The 25602-nt window shown below is 30.3% G+C and overlaps 3 protein-coding genes across 3 annotated transcripts; 1 reads left to right on the top strand and 2 right to left on the bottom strand.

Annotated features, from left to right (window-relative positions):
* Window positions 1-486: 486 nt before the first annotated feature.
* On the bottom strand, window positions 487-1323 carry LOC105137704 (uncharacterized). Its single transcript, XM_011043536.1, has one exon. It carries the CDS (start codon window positions 1255-1257, stop codon window positions 757-759), a length of 501 nt encoding a protein of 166 aa, XP_011041838.1. The 5' UTR covers window positions 1258-1323; the 3' UTR covers window positions 487-756.
* Window positions 1324-13783: 12460 nt separating this feature from the next.
* On the bottom strand, window positions 13784-16065 carry LOC105137703 (exocyst complex component EXO70B1-like). The gene has a single exon (XM_011043535.1). It carries the CDS (start codon window positions 15835-15837, stop codon window positions 13933-13935), a length of 1905 nt encoding a protein of 634 aa, XP_011041837.1. The 5' UTR covers window positions 15838-16065; the 3' UTR covers window positions 13784-13932.
* A 7939-nt stretch (window positions 16066-24004) lies between these two features.
* On the top strand, window positions 24005-24933 carry LOC105137701 (PRA1 family protein B3-like). Its single transcript, XM_011043532.1, has one exon. The coding sequence runs from the start codon at window positions 24128-24130 to the stop codon at window positions 24755-24757; it is 630 nt and encodes a 209-aa protein (XP_011041834.1). The 5' UTR covers window positions 24005-24127; the 3' UTR covers window positions 24758-24933.
* Window positions 24934-25602: the final 669 nt, after the last annotated feature.

The raw sequence follows: 25602 nt of genomic DNA, 5'->3' as shown, positions 1-25602 counted from the left end.
ATAATTAAAGGTGTTTTGGATGCATAAGTTATAAGAAAAGAATCATGACAAGCATATGTTGCAGTTGATTAATTATAACATGATCGATGGAGTATATCTAAATTATAGTATTTCCTTGAGAAATTGAATACATGTTGTATGTGTAGATCATTCATAACTTGCTTAGATTTGTCATTTGTGATCTATACGAAATCAATTTGAGCAATGGATTTTAACTCCTCCAAAGTTGTCTTGCTCTCTATCAATGGATTTGAATCATTTCCCTTGTGTTTAGTTTCTTGTTTTGGAACTCAAAATCGATGAAAGACTATGGAACAATCTCTTCTAGCTGCGAATAATCAAAGAGTAATTAATCAATCTCTTTGTCAGGACAACAAATCCCACCAAATTATTTCAGATCATATATTAAAACAAAAATCGAGAAATTTAAGAAACATGTATTTTTTTGTGAATAAAAAGATGTATTTACTTGGGAATTGTGGATGCAAATGCGAAATATTTCATCATCACAAACTTTTTTTCTTTCTTCATCAAATAATTTACTTGAACATTAAAACAAACGGATCGTGATCCGATGAATATTGAAATCCTCAACCTGCCATTATTATACGCAGATCGAAGAAGGAAAACTAAAATCAAAATATAAAAATTTATACACAAAAAAGAGGAAAAAGGAAAAACTATTAACCCCACCACGTTCAGCAGAAAACGTCCCCGTTGCAAATAATTGCACCCTCTTGCCTCCTCTGGGGAACGTCAAAATCCAGAACCGGACAAAACTTGATAGTCCTCGGAGATGCTTTGTAAATGAGGCCGCCATACTCTGACACGACTGGTCCGGCGATCACGACGAGAGGGTTTCTTTTCCGAGACTAAGTCGTTTAGGTGACGATCACAATCTTGTACATCCTTATTAATGTTGCAATATTTTTTGCTTTTCTTTGATGAAGACTTGCTCTTGTGGCTACAATTATTACCACCTTTTTTCTTCTCACCGGGCATTGAAGAAGATGGAATCAAGAAATATATGCTGCCTCTTTTGAGCTCGGATTCCGGGGAGAGAATCAAGATTTTTCGAACAACACTTTGAGAAGAAGGTTTGCTTAGAACATGATTAGGGTTTGCCTTAAGGACTTCAGCAGCTGTGATTGGACCTGTGATTTCTTCTACGTGGCCATTCAAATGAACTACTCGGATCAAGTCTAGAGCTCCACAAGGAAGAACACAAGCCAAACAACACCTTAAGCTATTGCCCATTTCTATGGAAATGAACTCTCTTTTGTGGTGTGTGGAGTTTGGAACTCTTTTTTTTTGCCTCTTTTCTTCTTCTTTCTTTGTCAAGAATGCGATCAAGGGAGGACAAGGTTTTATAGGAACAACCGTGCTACCCATAAAAAACAAAGTAGAATGTGCATTATTTTATTTTGGATTGACAATGAAGAAAGTGACCTAAAATGAGTGATCTTTTAGTTAATATATATTGCTAATTAAGTAGTTGAGAGTTCCAATGGTCAAAGCCCTTTCTTCTATATGGGTTTAGTTAAGTTTCCATTGATTACTTGTTTTAATTATATCTTTAAACTCACTTTCACGTAAGAACATTGCATCATTTCTCTTGTTTTTACGAGATTGATTCAAGTGATTAGAAAAATAACCATTCACTTTGAAGGTCATTCTAAGTTATAATCTCGATCCTTTGTCCTTTAAATTCCAAACGAAAATGAGAACATAAGTTTAAACAATGAGCTCACTTGAGTTAAATTATTATTAAATAATAATATAAATTATATTTTAAAATCTCATTTAACTATTTAAATATTTTCTTGATATAATTATACCTAATTTAATACACATCAAAATCAAAGTCACTATTTTCCATGTTCCTGGACTTTATTTTGTTATTTCCCTTCTCTCATAGATCCAAACTAATTGGGTCATTGATAAAGGGAGTAAATTATTAAATGCTGGTTGACACTTGACACCTTTACCATGCATGAAACTGTGGTTATTCCTCCATTTATATAGTTAAATCCGACACAGAACTCTATAAATGGTGAAAACTTCGGCTGAATTATTTTGTTTAAAATATATTTTTTAAGTTACATCGCAATTGATATTCACCCTTTTTGTTTGTATCTATAGTACTTGTGTTCAGTGAAAATCGTATATTAATTAACTTTAAATTTTTTAATTAAAAATCATATTTTAATTAACTTTAAATTTTTTAATAATGTTTTGACATTTCTCTATATCAAAAAATCATCTTAAATCAATATTTAAACTCTTAGGTAATTTCTTAGAATATGATCTATATTATTCTCTAACATATTTCCTTTAGTGAAAATCTTTTGGACTTGAAACTTATATAAGCTCACATTACTTTGTGCTTAATTTTTATCAAATAAATAATAATGATGAGATTCAAACTTATTGATCATCAAGACTCTGATACCATGTCAAAGAACCATCTAAATCCAATATCTTAAACTGTTAGGTGAGGTACCAGGATATGATTTATATTATTCTCTAAAACAACAGGATATGATTTATATTATTCTCTGAAACTTTAAAAATAACAATGATTTTTTATTTTTCACTAAAGAATGATTTTAATTTATATTATTCTCTAAAACTTTTAAAAATAACAATGATTTTTATTTTTCACTAAAGAATGATTTTATTGTCAATTTTTGAGATAATTGGATTCACATGTATCGTGTTATTTTTCTTTTAATAGTTGTTTTCTTATATGATGGACATATTATGGTATAATATGGATACAAATTAGGTTTCTTATTAAACTAAGTTTGGGTTAAGAGGTTAGTCTAGATTAACTTATATAAATTAAAATAATATTTTTTTAAAAAAAGTTAGATTTTATTGGATTATACCCAAAATTAAAATAATATTTTTTTTTTTAAAGTTAGATTTTATTGGATTATACCCAACTAAGGCAAGAACTTGTGTTTCAAATGAGTGATTCAGAGAACGTTTGGGAACGCGTTGAAACCGTGTTTTCTTAAATTTAAAAAATATTAAAAATTAATTTTTTATATTTTTAAATTGTTTTAATGTGTTGATGTTAAAAATAATTTTTAAAAATTAACAAAATAATATTTCAATATTTTTTTTTTAATTTTAAATCGATATTGGTATCACAATTTAAGTCTAAAATTATCAAATGTAAAGGAGGGTATTTTTGGCAAAGACATGCATAGCCTTCAATCGTTAATTGATTTAACAATTGTAGGTCAAGTACAAATACGGTATTTATGAAATAATTGGTCCCGCAGCGTCAGCCAATAACTAGTTAATTATTACGAATATAGGAAGGAATGAAACTTAGGCACATCAATGGAAATTAAAATAATGGCCTAACACTGAAAATCAATTATTATTAGGTACGGAATGACAATGCAAGAGTACATGTTACATTCTTGGGAGTGTGTTTTATAAGCTAACCTTTTGTGAAATAAAATAAGATAAACTATATGTTTTCATCCCCGTAGATTTAACAATAATCCATGTTGTTCTTTGTAGTTTAAGATTTCTTAATTACCAATCGTAACGTTTCAAAAATATTTAAATATTCGACCCTCTTTTCAATCACTTTTTTAATATATTTGTAAGTGTTTTATTGGACACATCCACATGCAGGGATTTAAATGAAACTTAAAAATAAAAAAAAAAATAACATGAAAATATGAGAAAAATGAATAAGTATACAGTTTCGTTTGGTTTTGTTAAGCTATGTTTGGTTAGTATTTTAAAATAAAAAAACATAAACATGTTTAGCTGGAAAGACTTCAACAAAAACATAAAACAAATCAATTTCTATAATATTTTTAGAGTGAATTTTTATTATTTTAAAACAAAAGATGTTGTTGTTACTTATTTTTGACCCCTACATAAACAAAATAAAATAAAAAAGAGAAAGAGAAAATACAAAAAAATAAAAAATGTTGGGAGGATATATATATATGAGAAAAGTATACTAAAACACCCCGGAAATGATCAAAACTGGTTTAGAAAAATTAAATATATAAGATTGAAAAATTTAGCAGTGTATTTTTAACTATTGAATATTTTATTGGCAAATAAAATTTAATTTGAGAAGAAAAATTTAAAATTAAATATTTAAGGACTCAAGTGGAAGCTTTTAAGGTTTAATTGAATTTATTGATAGCTTAATTGCAAGAAAATTGATTTTTAAAATTAATTTAGGTTTTAATGGGAAGAAATTAAAGTATGAGGGTTGAATTGTAATTTTTAAGAGTTAATTTAGTTAAATCGAATACTTAATTGTATGAATATAGAAGTTTTATGGGTAATCAGAAACTTAATTGAAGAAATTTAAAATCAAAGATCAATTGAAAAAGGTGGGTGAATATAGGAGTTGAAATTGACCAAATCAGGGATCAAATTAAAAAAAAATGTTTATTAATCAATTAAGGGTCTAAATGCACAAATTCAGAACCAAGAACTAAAATAAAAATAAGGTAAACTTAAGAGTTAACAATTGAGTTTGACAGGGGTGACATTGCATAAAATTAAAAGATTTGAGGCAATTATAAATATAATTAAAAACAATTAGAAGAATAAGGATTCAATTGATATTTGTTAATCCCAAATTTAAAACCTTAAACGACATGTCATTTAAACTTAATGAAGGGAAGATGAGTGACACATTATTCATCAGTTGGGCACCTCTATTTAGATAGTTTTAGTCGAGTGAGTTAGCAACTTCAAATGAATAAATGTGAAGTTATAGACTATCAAATTGAGTAAGATTGAATTCAAATAAAAGGTATATATTTTCTCTACCAATTTCAAATGGTCTCAAAAAATAATGATGTTATAATTTCTTTTACAAGGTTTCGAAAATGGACAACTCAGTTAGCTCTAACAATAAAACTAGTATGTAAAGAATGACATGCTTTTTTAGTATTCCCACTTAAAGGTTTCTCAATGAATTATAGAGGTGCTAATAACTTTCCTTTACACAATTAATTTTTCACCTAAAATCTTTGAAAAATAAATAATTAGGATTTCTAATAATTATAATACTAGTAGCCACTTTTTAATCAACCTAAAAACCTAAATTATAGAGGTGCTAATAACTTTTCTTTACACAATCAATTTTTCATCTAAAATCTTTGAAAAATAAATAATGAGGATTCCTAATAATTATAATACTTGTAGCCACTTTTTAATCAACCTAAAAACCTCCAAGACCCTTCTAAAAAGATTCATCACAATGTCATGCTCTCATGATAAGGATATAATAGATATAAAAGTTATATCTTATTTGTATATATTATTTTAATTTTTTATATCTCAATACAATAATTAGACAATATATTAGATATTAATTTGATGCTAGTGTTCCAAGGCTAAAATGCATAATTACTAAATTATATGTAGTGTGAGTTCTGGCTAGGATGTGTGTATCATTGAAGCAATGCTGGCAAGGATACATGCATGCCCTGGCCCTTAATTTGACTTCCTAACCATTGTAGTTTTTAGCAGTAGGCAACTATCATGTATGCTATTAGGATATATTTATTTTTGTGTTTTAAAAATATTTTAAAAAAGGTTTAATTTTTTTATTTTTTATTTATTTTAAATTAATATATTTTGTGTTTTTAAATTATTTTAATATGTTGATGTCAAAAATAATTTTTTAAAAATAAAAAAAATTATTGACATGTATTTTAACATAAAAATTATTTAAAAAACAACCACAACCACATACCCAAACAATCTCTTAAAGTCACCTCAAATAAGATGTGATTGAACTAAAATTATAGCCCATTCTGATTTTATTCAATCCTTATATCACTGGTTCTAATCAATAATTAATTATATTGGCTCTATTTTTTTTTCTTTTTACTTGAGAAATTATAATGGATGACACAAAAAAAAGATTATTAAACCATCTTGGAGATAAAGAATGAAAATAAAAAGAAAAAAGAAGCAGCTATTTTCCTTCAATTTGTATTGCCTGCCAAAAAGGAAACAAGCAAAAAAATTAGGCTAATTGTTTGGAAGATATAGGAATAAAAGGGTATATAAAATCAATAAAAATATATTTAATTAGAGAATTAAGATAAAAACAATAAATAAATATAGTTGAAGATTTAAGGTTGTGTTTGGTTACTTTATCAGAATAAAAAAGACATAAACATATTTGCCTCAAAGATAAAGACTAAAATATAAAATAAATATATTTAATAATTTTAAAATAATTTTTTTAAAAAAAAAAAGATATACGAGAACACGTTGCTCCTGTCTCAATCATCCTTGTCTTTTATGTGTTGAGATAATAATCAAACAATATTCAAATATTTTTATAATTTATAAAAATAAAAAAAATAATTTTTTTCTTTGGATTTTATTTTCTTATTTTTTGTGTATTTAATTATACCTCTCCCATTTATTCCATATATGTTTTTGTTTAACCAAAAATAAAGGAAAAATATAAAAAGTTGAAGTGTAATGGAAGGAGATCTTTGGGTGACATTAATTTCTTTAGTTGTGGCATCTATAAACTAATCACAATAGTCTAGCTGTCTTTAATACAATTTTTTTTTATCAATTAATAAAATAAGGATTAAACTTTGTTTTTTAAAAAAATTGGGGGCAGCTAAATATCTCTATAATATTAATTAAAAATGATTAATTCATCTTCTTATAGTAGACATAATAAAATTACAACTTCTTAATTATTTCTTTTGTTTTGGTACCCTGGATTGCAGGCCTGCCTTTATTAGAATCTTTCAGTGTATGTACTATGCCCTTTGACAACTTGTGAGTCCTACCAAGTTAGCTATAATCAAGTTTATTAGCTCTTAATCTGATCTTATTAATTTGAAATGAAATGAGAAATTAAAACAAACTCCTAAAATCTTTAATCCACAATTAATTCTAATAAAGTTATTTATAAAAAAATATCTTTAAATTAAATTTGTATCAATGAATATTACTATGTATATTAAAAATGTGATACCTAATATTTTTGAAAAGTATTTTTCACCTGAAAATAAATAAAAAATTTATATTTATATTTTTTTTAATATCAGTATATCAAAAACATAAAAAATTTATATTTATATATTTTTTTTAATATCAGTACATCAAAATTATTAAAAAATATTACTAAAAATATTAATTTAATATTTTTTTCTAATTGAATATTAAATTTAAGATTTGGTTCAAATCATGAAATAAGTTGGTGAAGTTTTGAAACAGACACTATTATCCCATAAAACCAATATTGATAGAATGTCCCATAATTTGTATCTCTCAAATTATAAAGAAAATGTTAATCATCAAAGTCAAATTCAATCAACCTAAATAATTTAGATATGAATAAAAACATTGATAGAATGTCTATTACTAGTCGTTAATCTTAAAATGGATTACAACCCACCCACCTAAACAGGTTAATTTTACTAAATTAAGTGGTGATTAACTCTTAATTAATTAAGGATTTTGTCTGCTTGTGTGGACTATTCATCCGAAGAGGTGGCCTTGTTTCGTACATTAGCTAAGGAAGCTTCCTGCCATGCATGGAGGTCTCAGGCACCGACCATAAAACCCAATTAGGGTTCGCTATCTACAGACAATAATGGTATTTAAGAGAATGCACGAGGCCTGCCCTACGTACTACGAGATTCTTAATAAGATTTAATCCATTTTAAACAGAGGCAAAGGAGACTATCCATCCCATTATTGAACAACGTGAGTCAAGCCTGTCTTTACACTAAAGCCAAGGTGGAAACCCTAATTAATTAGTAATAAGTTGGTGGGGGTACAAGAGTGTGATTTGAGCTCCATTTTTTTGTAATCGGATTACTTTTTTTAGGTTAAAATGGTGTATACTGTGCAAATTTATTCATGATTTTTTTATTTTATTTTTATACCAACTTTAATTTATCAAAATTAAATTCATTATTATAATTCGTTTTAAAATAAGAAGATATATTGATAGCTAAATTTAATTACTAGATTTTGAGAAACGAAGAATATATTTTACCAACTAGTATCACTTTTTTTATTATAAAAGTATGTTTATAATAAAGATGAGCAAAAAAAATTAAAAAAATGATTAAATTAAAAAAACTGAAAAAAAATAACATAAAAAACCAAACCGTTGAAAAAAATCAATTAAACCAATTAAATTTTGAGAAAATTAATCGGTTTGATTTCAATTTTATAAGCCTAAAATTTAAAAAAAAAAACAAACAAACCAAACCTAAACTAAAAAAATCAAACTAAAGCAGAAAAAACCAAGTCAAAACCTAGCCAAACTGGTTTGAACTGGTTTTTTCTAAAAACAGAACCAAAACCGGTCAGTTTGAACAGGTTTCAGTTAGATTTTGGTTTGTTGAAAAAATCAGTTTGGTTACTTTTTTTTTATAAAAACTAAACCGAACAAAAAATAATCACCCCTAATTCACAAGGTTTCATGTCATCAATAAAAAACCAATAGCTTTAATTTTTACAAACTTAAATCTAAATCTCTCACACCAAAAAGAATAACATCATTTTTTTTCTCTTTTGTAAAATGTATAGGAGGTTAAAAAAGTCTTATCTGTAGTTATAAAATCTAGTTTGATTTAGTCTAACAAGTCAATTTGATAATCTGCTAACCTAAGCCTTGTATTTTTTTTTTAAAAAAAAATGTATAATAGGTCCAAAAAAGTCTTATTCATAATTATAAAACTCAACTTGACTCAAACGTATCATTTTGGTAGCCTACCGACTTGGAGCTTGGCTTGGACAGGTTTTACTTTGAACAAATTTTTTTTTATCAAAACAACATTAATTTTTATTTTTATTTAAAAAAATAAAAAGATATTGTTTCAACAGTTATTTTGTTATTAAAAAAATTGTAATTTAAGTTAATTCATGAGTCACTCTATTTAACTCGTGATCTAAATCTTAAAATAAGTAAATCTTGTATGAGGTATTATATCTATGATTTGATTAAACTATAGAATTACAATAACTATCGAAGAACCACTTCAACCCAGAAAGATTGATTCTTTGGGATCCTTCCTTTCTTCAAACGGAATGAACAGAGATAGCATCAGATCGATTCCCTAAATGCCTTTCTGGATATTCCTCAATGTCCTAGCTATTCACGGAAGGCGTGAAGGAGATGAATAATCATCTGCTTCTGAAAGAAATCAAAGAATTCTTAGGAAGCCTACAAGATCCATAGTAAAATTAGGAAGACGACGCATCGAAAATGATCGATATAGCTCAGCAAGTAAAGTAGAGGATTGAAAATCCTCGTGTCACCAATTCAAATCTAGTTCCTGACATACGGCTTTCCACATAATTCTATATATATCTATGAGATTGAGTATGAAATTCTGTTTACTCACTTTAAATTGAGTATCTGTCTCCCTCCTTTTCCTACTAGGATTGGAAATCTTGTATTTTTCTCGAAGGCATCCCTTTCTTTCAAGATGATTTGCAGCATGTCAAGCCTTGGTAAGGTTCTTTGCTTTGCATCGAATTAAACCACATGCTCCACTGCTTGTGCGGACCCCCGTCAATTCCTTTGAGTTTTATATTATTTTCTAATATATCCTTTCAAGTAAAAACTCTTTGAACTTAAAACTTGCACAAACACATACTATTTTGTGCTTAATTATTATTAATAAATAAAAATAATGAAATTCAAACTTATGATACCTTGCTTATTAAAGCTCTAATATCATATTAAAAAATCAATTTAATCTAATACTTTAAATTGATAAAAGAAAATTTAAAATATAATTTATATTAATAATCTATTCGAAATTCTTAAATCTTCATTCAATCTCTTCCAAACCCTAAATTTGAAACTAGCGTATCCTTTAAAAATAGAAGCACCTCTCTTTTGTTTTTCTTTTAGGAGAAAGCAACAAAACAGTCCATATTTATGGTGAATAATAAGAACAAAGAAGCATCACTTAAAAGATTAGTCGTACCATACCTTACTGAAATATTTGCTACCCACCAGCCAATCCCACGAGGCATGCTCTCATACTTAATACTGTTTTTGTACTCTTATGTGGTGGTTATCTCTAGGTACGTTCGGCAATATATAATAATACTGATCATGCAAGTTATCTTGAGCTTTTGATTTGTCTGGTAAAGGTAGCTGGCATTATAATATTGTAGGGTTTTGTTTGCTGCTCGAGGTTAAATTATTTACACGAGTCTTGTGGCTTTAATTGAATCTGATTCAGTGTATATATCCAATTGTTTTATGGGATTTAATGTTCGTAGAATCTGTAGCTAGTAAGCTCATTTTCTTATCAATTTTGTTGTATCATGAAAGATTTATGTGGGAGTTGTAAAGTAGAAAGAAGACAAGTTATGAAATTTGAATTGACATTTGATTCAATGAAAAATCAAATATTTTGTTGAACAAAATGACAAAAGGGTGGTGATCATGACTAGTTGCTTGCATCCTACGTTGTTAATATTTTATTTATTTATTTTTTTTGTTGTGATTGCCAAAATTAATGAGGGGGTTGATGAGAGTGATGGTCCTATGTGATAAAGGAATAATTAACGAGAGGTCTGAAATAGTGTGAGATAGAAGTGGAATTAATTAACTTTAAATAGTTCATTAGCACTTTCTCACTTCTTTTATTTTCTTCAGCAACGAGGTGTGGAGTTCATGCATTATAATCAAGTATTTTGATTAGCCAATATCTAGTCTTGTTTTCATTGAGTTTAAGCCCATAGAATTTCATACCATCGTTTTATAAAATCCTAATATATATTTTGATTGCTACATTTAATTTGCTACATATATAAGTATTTCATTTGTTTATTTATCGATTATTTTTAGTTCATGTGAAACATTTCATCTCACACCATAATTAGTTCGAAAAATCTTATAGTGGAAGGTCACCGAAATGTTTATTTGTTTGTTTAGTGGAAGGACCCTAAACAATTATTTTCTGCACAATCCACTGCAGCTAGGAGTTTTTGGTGCAGCAAGAAACTGGGGTGCCTTCATCAAATTGATTATTAGAAGGTAACTAAATATATACGTTTTGTTCAATTGTCCTTGTTTTAGCAAGTTATCGTGGCTGCTAAAGATTGAAAACTATCTTCCCGATATGTGAAGTTAAGCTACAAACTAATTCATAAGTTATATAAGTAAAATAAAACATGTTATATTTTAAAAAATAATATAATTTACATCTTAAAATTTTATCTAACACTTTAAATTATTAAATTAAGATAATTTTTTAATATAGTATCAAAGTCTTAATAACTAAACAGTTATTAATTTACATCTCACCCCTTATTATTTATTTGATAAAAATTAAGTTCAAGATAGTGTGTATTTATATAAATTTTAATCTAAAAAATTTTTATTTAAAAAAATATATTAAAAAATAATATAAATTATATTATAAATATTTTATTCTTTACCCTCGATCGTGTGTAATTAGTGTCAAGAAATAGAATGGAAGCCAGAGGAGCAAAAACGCGTTTTATTAGAGAGAAGGAGACAAAAATAGAAGCATTACATAAATATATTTTTTAAATTAATTTCTATTATTTTTAAAAAATATATAGAGAGAGACATGTCTCCTTTTTTTTTTATTGTCTTAATTGTTTTTTAACAGAGACAATATCCCTATCCCAATCTTTAGACAAAAATACATCAACAGTAATGATTAATATATGGCATTAGAAATAAAAGGGGTTAAGGAGGAGGGTGGAGGGTGGAGACGGGAAAAAAAAGCCCACATAAGTCTAATCAGAAGCATAACTTAACAATAAGGCAGTGATCATCTATATGGCTGGATGTAAAGACATGGACCCAAGAACAATATAAAAGAGGAGCAAAAACACCGACATTAATAGCACAAGCTGGAAACCTTGATTTTATATATATATATATGTTTCAATTAATATGAAAAGTGGTTACTCAAGCTCCACGCAGTCCTGTCAAAAAGCCATTTCTATCAAATAAAATGCAGGGTCGGGCCATGTGAATTGCAATTATCCATGGAGATCATGATCGAATTTGAAGTGTATAGAATCAAACTTGAGCTGACATTTCAAGCCAAAATTTTTGTTTTCAGAAACAAAATCCATGGAACTTCGAGAAAAATCAATCTTTTTGTCTCTTATTGCACGATGGTAGCAGATTCAATCTTGTATAAGCTTGCAGATTTTGCAGCAATCATCATGTAATTATTATAAAAGTTTGCTTATGAGGAATCGGTAGTTGGTAAGATTACACTATATCTCATGCTCAAATATTATATACATGGCCTTGCGTGTTTCATGCTGAAACTTCAAAGATTAAACCTTCATGGATTGCCCATAGCTAGCATGCCATTGTAATTAACCACCTTATGAACAAATATATTTTTATATGTTTTGTTTCATGTTTCCTGACAGGAGGAGAGGTTTGTTAGAGTATTTTAATTTATCAAATCACTTATTACAGATCTTTATTACTATTTTATCATATTTGGACCACAGAATTTCTAAGTCCAAGATTGATTCATAAAAGAGAAATGAACTGCTTTGATTCTCAATTTTGTTACACTATCTTTTATTGTCTTTTCTCAAAAACTAAAAAAACAAAACAAAAGACAAGCGAGTACTTGTGAATTTGATTCCGAAAAAAGCGAGTACTCCTGAATTTGATTCTGAAACAAGCGAGTACTCGTGAATTTGATTCTAGTTTGGTTTTTAAAGTAAAAATTAATTTAATTAAACTACATGGACATTCAATAGGTCAATTTATAACTTGAATCTATAATAACCTAATTAACTCAGTCAAATAACTTTATTTTAAATTAATTCAAGTTAATTTACCTAATTTGCAGCCCGAGTGATCAGTGATCATGTAGTAAGAAAAAAATTAATAATTTTGCATTTTGAAGAATATAAATGACATGATGGCAGGTTTAAATTAATATATATTGACCTAGTTGTACTTCATAATTGAAGTTAATTTATGACCTACAAGTTCGTAATTGAATTCATCAGTTTTTCATTTGCATATGTGTGTTTAATTCCGTGTTTGTTGATAATAAAAAAAGCTTGCATAATTTTTCCTACGTCGATAAAATATATATAATGATTTATAATAGCTCCAAATGAATTGTATTTATTGGGTTGGAATAAATTATTGGAATAAATATTGGTCCCCGGCCCAAGCCTAACAGTTGATGATAATCGCACGAGTGTCCTGCTTCGTCAGGATCTACGTTAGAGATCTTAGGTTCGAGTCGCGTCCTTGTTTATAGGGTAGCTTTCTGACATTCTTGCGGAAACACAGAGGGTGCTGCGGAACAGGGCTTGTCGAAGCAGCAGCCCCCTGTAAAATGATGTGAAAATGATTCCCAGTTCCTAGTTAATCATCCTACAGGTTCCTGACCAACTATCTAGAGAACTATATGATTTCACAGCTTCTCTCAGCTTTTACAGTAACTTCTTAAGACTTCATACTCCACAAGAAAAGGACTTCTTATAAAGAAAAACAAGTGATCATCATATTCTATGTTCTTTCTACTATCAATCATGCTTCATTGTAATGGTTTGTTATCTCTTCTGTGGCATTAAAAAAAAAACCATAACTTTCGAAAAGGGACTGGAAACAAACTAATTTATCTTTGGGTTAGCCATATAAAACTAGTTTCCATGTATAACTATAGTAAAATGCATGTTAGCCATTAGCCATGAATTGACCTATCATGTCGATCTAGTTTAATACAATACATAAGGAAAGAAGAACACCATCTAGATTGAACATGGCACAGCATCTATAATTTTTATTCACAAAGAGAAGGACGAAGTGAAAGGTGTCAAAACACATTCACGTATCTAGTTAAGAGCTAAAAATCATTGATTGCATTCATACACAATAGTATAGCATGCAGTGGCTTGCCTTCATTTCCTGCCACCAGCTGATCCATTCCCTCCCTGGAACAGCTCATTTATCCGGGTGTCAATGTCCTCCAGATTGTACTTAATAAACCTATCCGCATGCCTTCCAACATCCGGAGTATTTTGAAACCTCGCAATAAAGTTTCTATAAGCAGGCAGCACTAGATTGGACAAAGAGATCCTCAACTCATTTCTTAGCTGCTCATCAAATATGATCCATCGAGATTGAGATTTATAAATTTCCTCAAACTGCGAGTTAAATGCCCTAATCCTGTCCTTCATAGACATGGACTCCCCACCAACATTAGCACCCACAGGGCTGCAGTCTGCTCTCAACACCCCCAAGAGTTTGTTCCAGGTGCTTCTCTGATAACTCGAAATGTATTGCTTGATTTTTGCAGTATGTTTCCTTATCCAATCATCCCCAAGCAGCGAACCCAATTCGCAATCCTTCACTTTTTGCACAATGTACCTCCCATTATTCATCAAGAAAACAGAGCACAATGCAGTGTCCCCATAAATCTTCGCCTTCACTTCCAAATTACTCTCCAACAACTCTATAATCCACTCCATTTCGGCCGACAGTGAAGATGAAGTAGAATCCTTTGATGGAACAACACTCACACTCTCCTCAAAAACCAGCTCTAGCGACTCTCTTGACCTACACGCAGCGCGTAAATAATTCATCACATATCTCGTGATTGGATGAAGCCCTCCATGAGGCACTGGAGCTTTGGCAGGATCCCGCCTAATCAAATTCTCCAATTCCATAAAAATCCCCCTTATTGCCTCCCTTAACCTCTTCCATAAGCCCAATGCATCATTCCTAAGAACCAAACAATACTGATCACTAAAATTATACTCGAACTCCGGCATCAAATCCTTCATTGTCTCAAACAAATCCAAAACCATAAACAACCTCTCCGGAGACCTACTCCCAATCGCAACTGCATCTGCGAAATTCAATATCTGCACCACCGTCCCCCTACAGACCTCCATAAACGACGAGTCATTCACCGAACCAAACCCATAAAACACACGATCACACAGCCTCCTCTCGCTCGGAAACAAAATCCGAAGCGAAACATTCGCCGCTTTAATCCACTTATCAATTTCAACCTCCAATTCATTCCATTGTATCCTTTGCACTTCTTCATTGCTCAGTTTCCCTAACCCTAACCTCGACATGCTTTCCTCCAAAAACTCCCTACGGCAACTACCATACACGTGTAAACACTCCTTACGATACCCCGAAACCACCATTCTCTTTGCCATTTCATGCAAATCATTAACAATCCCCGACGGAAATGCATCAATTATGACGTCATAATTACTTATAGGCTGCGCGACCGGAATCTCACTATCACTATCATCGTGGTCATCCTCGTCAGAATCATCATACAATAAATTATTGCTATTGTTTTCCGTTAACACTCCGTTACCGTTTTTGTAAGATCTAGGAAGTTCAAAGGACTCACCTCCGCGTTCCATTAACAGACGGAACTCTTCTTCCAGCCGAAACATAGCCTGCTGAAGAAGATCCTCCGCGCTTGACAGATATGCTCCGGCATAAATGGAGCCGGAGAGTTCACGGACAGTAGAGATTAGCTCGTCGAGACAGTCGAGGAAGGCGGATGAGTCGGCGGAGTCAGACCAGATCGAGTGTTCGGCGGCGACGTAATGGGAGACCTGACGCTGTAAGGACTTGATAGTATGGTCAAGAGCTCTCAAATCTTCTTCCTGTCCCGCCGTTGTCAATTTATCGACAAATTTTTCGCGAGAAAAACGGCCGTCGAAGTTGGAGAAGATTTGCAAGATATCGTCTGCCATTGACTCGTTGTGGCCAAGCGTTTTCGCTATGTGGCGTGCTACGGCGATCAGCTTCTCCTCTCCGTTCTCTGCCGCCATTTTTTAAGGCTGTGCTTGGCTGTTTCGGTTCTGCAAGAGTTGCGTCAAACGGCTGCGTTTTGGAGTAAGTGGTGGTTGGAATTTTGGGAGTGGGAGTGGAGGAGGGAATAAGAAAAGGAGGCTGGTGGGATGGGGAGATGATGAGAATGCCCTTGTGCAACGCGGTTTGGACTTCAGAGAGAGGGACGGGACGGGACTGGACGGCAGACGTGGACGAAAGATGGACAAGAGAGGTTTCTGGGTGGCAATTTTGATATTTAATTGGGTTTTTTTTTGGATTTTTTTCCTTCTATTTTGTAGCAAGATTTTATTTTGATACGTCAATTGTCTTACGGGTTTCTAGTTGGTCACTCATCCTTTGAAAGTCTCGAGCAGAGGCGGAATCAATAATCTTTGAAATGCTGGTTACGATAATAAGAGTTTAATATCCATGGTGGTTTATTGTTAAGTCTTATGAAAGTTTGAGGATTATTATTAATAGTTTAGTTAAGATTTAAATTAGACTTATCTAAAAACATTTATTATTTCTATTAAAACACGCGTAATATTCATATGCAAAATGATTGTTTCATGAAATTAAATAAAATTATTAGAGAGACTTAACTCTTATCTAAGTAAATATAATAGGTTTAAATAGATATAATAGATTTTTTTTATTTAAAAAAAGAACGAGTTAAGAGTTGTTTCAGTAAACTATGATGCAAATGACATGAACATTTAACTTAATGGGAAGGAATAATGAAAGCTAGATTGAATTTGGCATTGCATTAGTTATGAAATATGGGTGATGTATTTGAGAATTCTAGTAGATGGAGGACTTGCTTAAAGCTTATATGATACTTGGAATGCAATTTTTCATGTAATTTGCTTCATCTTCCTTTTCTTCTTCTTTTTTACTTTTCTTTCTAGGTTTTCTTGATTTTAATGGGTTTTCTCATTCTTTTTCTTCTTTTTTTGGTAACCCGGGGTGTCCGGGTCAACTTACGTGCATCACGACTAATCTCCGGATCTACTAAACACCCTGCAAGCATAGTAGACAAGTAAAGCACCGTGGGGATGACAAACATACACATAAAAAGTTGAATTTGAATGCTGGAGGAAAGGAACAAATCCCTTCCATGACTGCTAGACTACAATCGTAAGTACGTTTCTTTTTCTTCTTAGGTGGATGGGGAGTGATTTAAACTTGAAGAATGTATCTCGCTTTATGGCTCGGGTCAATTGGGCTAGAAAAAACAAATGATTCTCCAACTAAAATACTTTGATCATTTATTTATTTATTTATCATTTCTTATTAGGTTTTTATTTTTTTGGTTAATTTCATATTTTGAATTGATTTTTATAATTTTAATTTCTTCATTAATGTTGGAATTGGTTTATATAAAAATCAATATATCTTTTAAAGGCAAAATTTTATGTGAAAGATAATTGCAACTCACAGAATATTTGCATATGGTATTCCTGCAGATCTTATTGATGAATATCTTCAAATTGAAAAAGCACGGCGATAGAAAGTCTTAAAGCTTTCGTCAAAGCAATCGTAAAATTTTTTGGTGATTGATATCTAAAGGCACCAAACGAGGTCGATATTTGTCGATTATTATTAATTGGAGAGCAGCATGGATTTCCAGAGATGTTAGGGAGCATTAACTATATGCATTGAAAATGAAAGAAATGCCTAATTGCATGGCATGAGATGTATAATGGTCATTGTTGTGAACCAACTATAATTATAAAGGCGGTGGCTTCACAAAATCTTTGGATATGGCATGCCTTTTTTGGAATGCCTAGATCATTAAATGATATTAATGTTTTTGATCGGTTACCTATCTTCGCTGCACTTGCTGAAGGTCGTACTGCTCCTGTCAATTATACAATTAATGGGCATAAATATATAATGGGATATTATTTAGCAGATGAGATTTATCCTAATTGGTCACCTTTTGTTAAGACAATCCCAAGGCCATTAGGAGCAAAGAAAAAATATTTTGCAAGTAAGCAAGAGTCTGCAAGAAAGGATGTGGAGCGGGCATTTGGGGTACTCCAATCTTATTTTGCAATTATACGTGAACCTGTTTGATATTGGGATGAAACAATGCTTGTATAATATGATTATTGAGGATAAAGGAGCAATGAACCTTGGATTTGACCATGAACGTGAAGTCTATTCCTTTATATCAGTATCACATGGTGAAATATCAGAACTACATGATTTTCTTCAAACTCATAATCAAATCAGGGATAAAGCAACTAGCTCTCAACTACAAGAAGATTTGGTTGAACATTTATGAGAACAATATGGTAACGAGCAGAATCATTAGCTTTGAACTCCTTGTGTCATCATAATTTTCAAGTTTTTTATGTTTTTTTTTTCATTATGGTTGTTATCTTTTAAGTTAATTAATCCTACTTATTATTGTTAAGTGTTAGAAGAACTTCAAAAAAGTATTATGAATTGATAACACTTTTATAACAATATATTTAAAAATAACTAAGAAATTTCTAAATATTTAATTAAAAATACATTACATTAAACAATAAATAAACCTAGTTAATTAAAAATACATCACATTAAATAATAAATAAATCTAGTTAATTAAAAATTAAAACCCATCTTTTGCATAATTTCTAACTTTATATTTTGAAAATACACTGCAGAAATTGGATCAAAATTAAAAATATCCATTTTCATAATTTGTTTTTCTTTCTCAATCCTGTTCAATTTTTATTTCTCTTGACTTTGTTGAATCATCATGACTTGTTGCTCTAACATAATTTTTTTGTCTTGTTTCTTCTGATCCTCAATTTCAACTAGAATATCCCTGAATTGTTGTAAGAGATTTGTTATAGTTGTTTCCCCAATTTTATTTTTTTCTTGTTTACGTTTAAGTCGTTTCTTTGCAGCCTTTTGACCAATTGGTATATCTTAATAAATCTACGGTTCATTGTTTTCTCCTAAACTAACAGAATCAGGGGTAGATAGAGCTGATGAAGTCGAACTTGCATTGACATGACTTTTTTGTTTCTTGTTTGACCTTTGATGTTGACTTGCACACTCAAATTGTCATTTAGGTTCTTTTCTTTAGATAACCCAACAATGTTCTAGTTGAAATCGTTTGCCAATGCAATAAGCATATATTTGTCGAGCATCATTAATCTGGTAAGTAAAAAATTAGAGAAATTAAATAATGTTAAAATATATGTTAAACAATTTAACATGAAAATGAATATTAAAATTACCCTTGATTCTTCGATCATTCCACTTTGCTGAAGATTTTCAATTTGAGTAACAAATCCAACAAATTTATCGACTTCTCTATTTATTTCTTGTCATCTATTTGATATGCTTATTTGAGAACGATTATTCACATTTCCTCCATTCTCTATAAAGTAAGCATGTACTCAAGCCCATAACTGTTTTGTTTGTTGATCAACTCCTGTAATTGGATCTTTACTTGTATTTAGCCATGCAGAAACAAGTAAACAATCTTTCTCTGGTGAGAAATTTTTACTTCTTTGTGATTTTTTTGATAATATGGACATTTAAATTTAAGTATGTTAAGTCATCAATTAATTTATTAGAATTATTTGGTTGTGAAAGAATATCTTCTGACTCACTCATAAGAAAGTTGGTGAAAGAGCTTGGAAAATTTCAATTCATTTACATTAAAAAAAACAAAAACCTCAAATTAAAACCTTATAAGAAAATGTAAAAGAAGAGCATATTCAATGTCTAATAATTTTGTAGTTTACATACATATGAATTAATAATAAGCATTGCATTTTATTTGTTTTAACATTATAATTTGACTATTTTTTGGAACTAAAAGAAGATTGATATACTAGTTTAATTGCATTTTCAACAAGACAAAATATAATTAACTTCAAATTAAAACAGACAATCAAAAATAAATTTTAAATATGTCATTTTATATTTTTATCAATATCAGTTACCATTATTACTTCCTCTCAATTTTGTCAAAGATAACAATATAAATAAAAAATTATTTTCTTTAACCCATATCAAAAATATAAAATAACAAAGAAATAAAAATCATCACAAATATGAAATTAACAACAAAAGATTTACAAAATCAAGAGATATTAAAGAGAAAATATAAAAAGCTTTTAAATAAATATATCTTTTAATTTCAATTAATTAACAGAATTGATGTTATTAATTAACTAGAGAATAATTGATTTAAAAAAAAAATTAAGAGAAAGGTGAGGTACCATACAAGATTTTTTTTTAAAAAAAAAACAAGTTTCTTTTCTTGTTTTTAAAAAAAAATTATTTACTAACAACTATAAAAATAATCATTGACAACGGTAACTTCATTTGAGCTATTTCTATATAAACCTATAGAAATAGCTTTTCACATATTGAATAGTCATTTTAGCTCTTCGTTTCCTGCTGTGTTGGAGCTGTAAAGTAAAGAGAAAAAAATTAAAAATATATATTTTTGAGTTTAACTCTACATTTACGTTTTTGGTTGGAGATACTCTAAGCTGATGAGTTTAGGTTTAAATTTGTTTTTTTAAAAAAATATTAAATTTTTATTTGATCAATATTTTTTTAGTCATTATAACTTTATTAATCGATAATAAACATTGATCATAATTAATATGAATCATTATTAATTTAAATATAGCTTCTCAATAATTTTTCAATCACTGTAATAATCGCTCCCCATGATCAACGATGATTGATAACAGCAATGGTTGAGCAAAACAAATAATAAATAAAGCTAAATGATAAGTATAGATCAAACGATTTTCTTCTTTTTTGAAGAGTTCTGATCCTCTTCGCTTCTGTTGTCATCCCCAGTCAATTCTAAGATCTTTAAAACAAAATGCGAAGCAGATATTATTCTTTACACTGCTAATTAACATTAGTTATCATAAACATCTTTATCAATGAGAAAGATGACATAATAACTATGGCATGGCATATCCACTAACAAGCAAGAATGGCTACCAGTGATTTTTTCCTGTACAACAGTAATGACAAAACATCAATTCCCAATGAATTACCAGCTCAGAAACAGTGACTAGCACTAGTGTATCTCCTTGACCGCAAAGAAATTTCAGGGCATCAGTGCATAAATATACGCAGTCACCGGTCAAAGCCACAGCATCATCACGCAGGCAGGCAGAGGACATTCCTAGCCCAGAAAAACTCACACAGTGATTGAAAATGTAGTGTAACGGTGTTTTTTTTTTTAATTTTAATTTTTTTATACTTTCTAATAGATTTTAAAAATAATTTTTAAAAAATAAAAAAAATTATTTTAATATATTTTTAAATAAAAAATACTTTAAAACATTATCACTACCATAATTTCAAACACAATTTTTATTTATACCATATTATTAAGAGTCTGTTTAATAATATGATTGTAGTTATTTTTTAAATAATTTTTCATATCAAAATGTATATTAATAATTTTTTTTATTTTTTAAAAAATATTTTTAATATCACACATCAAAACATATAAAATATATTAAATTATAATAAAAAAATTATTTTTTTAAAAACATGGTTTTGCACTCCGTGCCTAAACGATGCCTCCATAACCTTACACATAATGGATATACATTTTTTATAATTTTTATAATTTTTTTATATTATTGCTAATTTAAACATTAAAAAATTAGTAAATAAAAAAGTATTTTTATATAAAGTTTTTTGAAGACTTCATTATATACTATTATATTTTCTTATGTAAAAATTCGTATCTTCCACACAATATATAAATTTATTATTATTCCAAAACGTAGGATTCATGAAAAATTAATTTAATCAAATAATATATATTTAACTATACAAATAAATGCTAGTATGAGACAATGACATGGTTGATCGTAACCCGATATCCGACTGGATTTTCCACTACGCGGAGACGAGACAAATGATCATCACTGACGTGACTTCATCTCACCACAGACCACCAAGCATCGGCTTATTCACTGAATCAAATTCATTGATGGCTGCAACTTCGCCATGGAAAAGCGAACCTGACGAGGTTACAAAAATTAGATGGAATTTTTTTGGGATGAATTTTTTTAGAAATTCTTGTATTTTATGTACAGTATGTTTTATGATTTTTAAATAAAGATAACTCCGGGGTTTTTTTTTTATTGATAGATTTTCTTAGAGGGTGTGAAACTCTTCTAAAATAAATATTTGTATAAAATTTTCTCAAGTTATTGATGAGAAACTCTTCAGGATAAAGCTAATACTAAAAATATTTATATAACAAATGATATTAATGAAGATACTAATAAGTTATTATGAAAATAAAGAAGAAGTAAAGAAGAAGTAAAGAAAAAAGATGTAGATGCAGAATAAAAGGAGAAAAGATAGAGAATATGTTTATGTTTCTAAATATATTTTCCAATCCATTCTTGTATATTCATGTTTTTCTATGTTATTTGATTTGAATTATCAATGTAATTAAAATAATATTATATTATTATTTATACCATCACATTTAATTAGTATAAATATAAACTATGTATTTGTATTTAACAGAATTATAATAGGTTTTATAATTATTAACCCAAATTTAAGATATGGTTTTATAAAACATTTAACGTAGAATGATTTTTTAGTTGTACACTTAACTTGAGAGACGTGAAATTCAACTGTATATTAGATGTGAAAATATTCATAATCCAACTTAAAATATTCATGATCCAACTTAGAATTGAGCGTAGATATATCTAAAAAATTTATAGCTGGGTGCTAAAAAGAAATTTAATATCATTTTAGATTGTGATTTTCATGCGTTAAGATTGGTTTATAAAAATCATGACCCATCAGAACCACATATCATGGGAGACGCTGGTTTGTCTAGCAACACGTGATCCAACTGGCGAGCCATAGATTCCATCATCTGCAAAGTGTGATGATCTCATCTTTACCTTCAATGGACAATCCTAAAGGAAAACCGAGTCCTTTGATGAAGCGAACACCGGAAATGTATAGTTATTGTATTAGCCAACACGAGTCTCTGTGACTAGTCACGTCTACCACATATCGAAAGGAAACCTGATCGCGAACTCCCACTTCCTTGTATGCTTTGTTGTATTAATCGGAATGAGAGCCTCCGGTTGTGGAATGGAAGAGGAGATTTAACGCATGCATGCTCTATAAATAGGAATCGAATAAGCTGCTGCTTGCCTGGGCCGGATTCTTTCCCCTTTGACATGGCACCGCACTGACGAAGAAAGAAGCTAAAGGCAAGGATTCATGAAGCCAGAATGCCTGGATATATATGATTGTAACAAAACAATCCAGCCCGCCCGGTAAGCTTCTCGAGCAGCTTTACTAAAGATTTGCGCTGTGTTTTGATTCCTTTCAATACCTGGACTGCTCTATGCTACAGTGTATCCACCGCTCTAAAGCTAGGCCTGTACACATGTGTGAAAAGCTATCATTTAACTGGGATAATATTTTTAGAATTTAATCGTAATTTTATTTTTATTTTTTATTTAATGTTATTATATATTTAAAAAATTAAGAAAATTATATTTTTATAGAGTATATTTTGATAAGATTGTAGATAATTGAATAAAATAATAAAAAATATTTTATATTAAATATTATTCATTTTATAATATAATAACAACAATTAAATTTATAATATTTAAATTAAAATTATTAATATTAATATATATATATATATTAGTATGTATATAATCGTAATAGTGAAATTTATAATATTTAAATTAAAATTATTAATATTAATATATATATATATATATTTAAATTATTTTATAATCTTAATTTTAAATTATTTTTAATCAAATATATTAAATTATTTTTTATTTAAATTTAATTATAATTATAATTTTAATTTTAATTAAATATATATAAATATAAATCCAACCATAAAAAATAAAAACTTATATAAAATAATTTTTGTCACCGAAACTATTACAGTAACAAACAGATTGATTCTAATGAGTGTGTTTTTTTTAACAATGCTAGAAAGTGCTTCGGCCGCCCCACAAGGCTTCTTGTTGCCTTTTCATTCTGATACTATACAACTAACCTCTACCACACAAAGCAAACATCCGCCTACACGTCATTATAATCCACTCAATCAAGACCGTCACGCTGAAATCAGCGGCTGCAAACACTTCAATAATGGTACCTAAGAGTACAGCATAACTCCTCCCACCTCCCCTACATATTGACTCCGCCTTCACTTGCATAGATCCGCATTCAGCCCTTCTAAAGCAATCAACAATTTTACCCTCAAGATCTCTGAAACTCCCCAAAATGACCTCCCAACCTCTCCCGATCTCTACCACTGAAACCACCGCCGCCAGCTCCGCCACCACCACAACCCTCACCAGCCTTCGCACCTTCCTCACGCGCCTCTTCTCTTCCCTCCGCACTACCCTCTCCCACCGCCGTCCCTGGCTCGAACTCGTCGACCGCACCGCCTTTTCCCGCCCCCTCTCCCTCTCCGACGCCACCACGCGAGTACGCAAAAACTTCTCCTACTTCAAAGTAAATTACCTGACTATCCTCGCAATAGTACTCGCTTTCTCCCTCCTTTCACACCCATTCTCCCTCCTCACCCTCCTCTCCCTCGTCGCCGCCTGGCTTGGTCTCTACGCCTTCCGGCCGTCAGATCAGCCCCTGGTAGTGCTCGGCCGTACGATGTCGAACAGGGAGGTTTTGGGGATTCTGGTTCTGGTGACGGTTATCGTTGTGTTCTTGACGAGCGTTGGGTCGTTGATTATAACGGCTGTTTTGGTTGGGGTAGGGATTGTGTGTGTGCACGGAGCATTTAGGGATCCTGAGGATTTGTTCATGGATGATCAAGATATTGCTGGGTCTACTGGTTTGTTCTCTTTTATTGGTGGACCATCTGCGGGATCCAATGTGATACCTCTAGTTTGATTGATTGATGAGTTTATGACTTTTGAAGGAATGAATGATAGGAGATTAGGGTTTTGATTTCTCGGATGTGACTAATCACAAATCTAATGAATGTTAGATTGGAGGGTTTTTCTTTCTTAATAGCTTTATGGCTTTTTTATTTTACATGTTGAAATGGAAATTGTAAAAAATTTACATGGAATTGAATTGATATTGATATTGAAGTTGAAGTTGATGTTGATGTTGTTTTAATTTTGCATTCATATTATTTGCTCAATGAGTTTAGAGATTCTATTTAGAATTGGAGTTTGATTCGTGTGGAATGGTGTAAAAGATAACATATTTTATATCCGACCCCAAGTAGTTTGGGGTCGGGGTCGAGGGAGGTTATTGTTCTTGTTGTATAATGGAGTTCGTTTCGTGTGGAATGGTGTTAAAAGATCATATATTTTATATCCGACCCTTGGTAGTTTGGGGTCGAGGGAGGTTATTGTTCTTGTTGTATTTAGAATTGGAGTTTGATTCGTGTGGAAAGGTGTAAAGGACTGATTTCTGACCCCAAGTAGTTTGGGATTGAGCGGGGTTATTGTTGTGTTTGGAATTGGTTTGATTCATGTAGAATGGTGTAAAGGATCTATCCGATAGCCAGCCTGAGCTGGTTTGTGGTTGGCGGAGGTTATTGTTCTTGTTGTAGTTAGGGCTAGTGTTTCTTCTAATTTGAGGCCTAAAAAGAAGCTAGGTATGCTAGTATTTTGGGTTTTCTGCATTTGGTGTTGTTATGAAGGATTGAATTAGTTGAATGTTGAGGAGTCTAAGACTCAGATTTTACTCTCTCTTCACAATTTATTGTCAATTTGATCAAAGTT

This window comes from Populus euphratica, unplaced genomic scaffold (assembly GCF_000495115.2).
Source record: "Populus euphratica unplaced genomic scaffold, PopEup_1.0 scaffold69.1, whole genome shotgun sequence".
In the NCBI taxonomy this organism is placed as follows: Eukaryota; Viridiplantae; Streptophyta; class Magnoliopsida; order Malpighiales; family Salicaceae; genus Populus; species Populus euphratica.
Note: the sequence above shows the minus strand (reverse complement) of the source record. Positions and strands in the feature narration are given on the sequence as shown.

Bases quoted from the DNA above. Each gene is read 5' to 3' on its own strand.
- LOC105137704 (XM_011043536.1), bottom strand. From the start codon at position 1,257: ATGGGCAATAGCTTAAGGTGTTGTTTGGCTTGTGTTCTTCCTTGTGGA.
- LOC105137703 (XM_011043535.1), bottom strand. From the start codon at position 15,837: ATGGCGGCAGAGAACGGAGAGGAGAAGCTGATCGCCGTAGCACGCCAC.
- LOC105137701 (XM_011043532.1), top strand. From the start codon at position 24,128: ATGACCTCCCAACCTCTCCCGATCTCTACCACTGAAACCACCGCCGCC.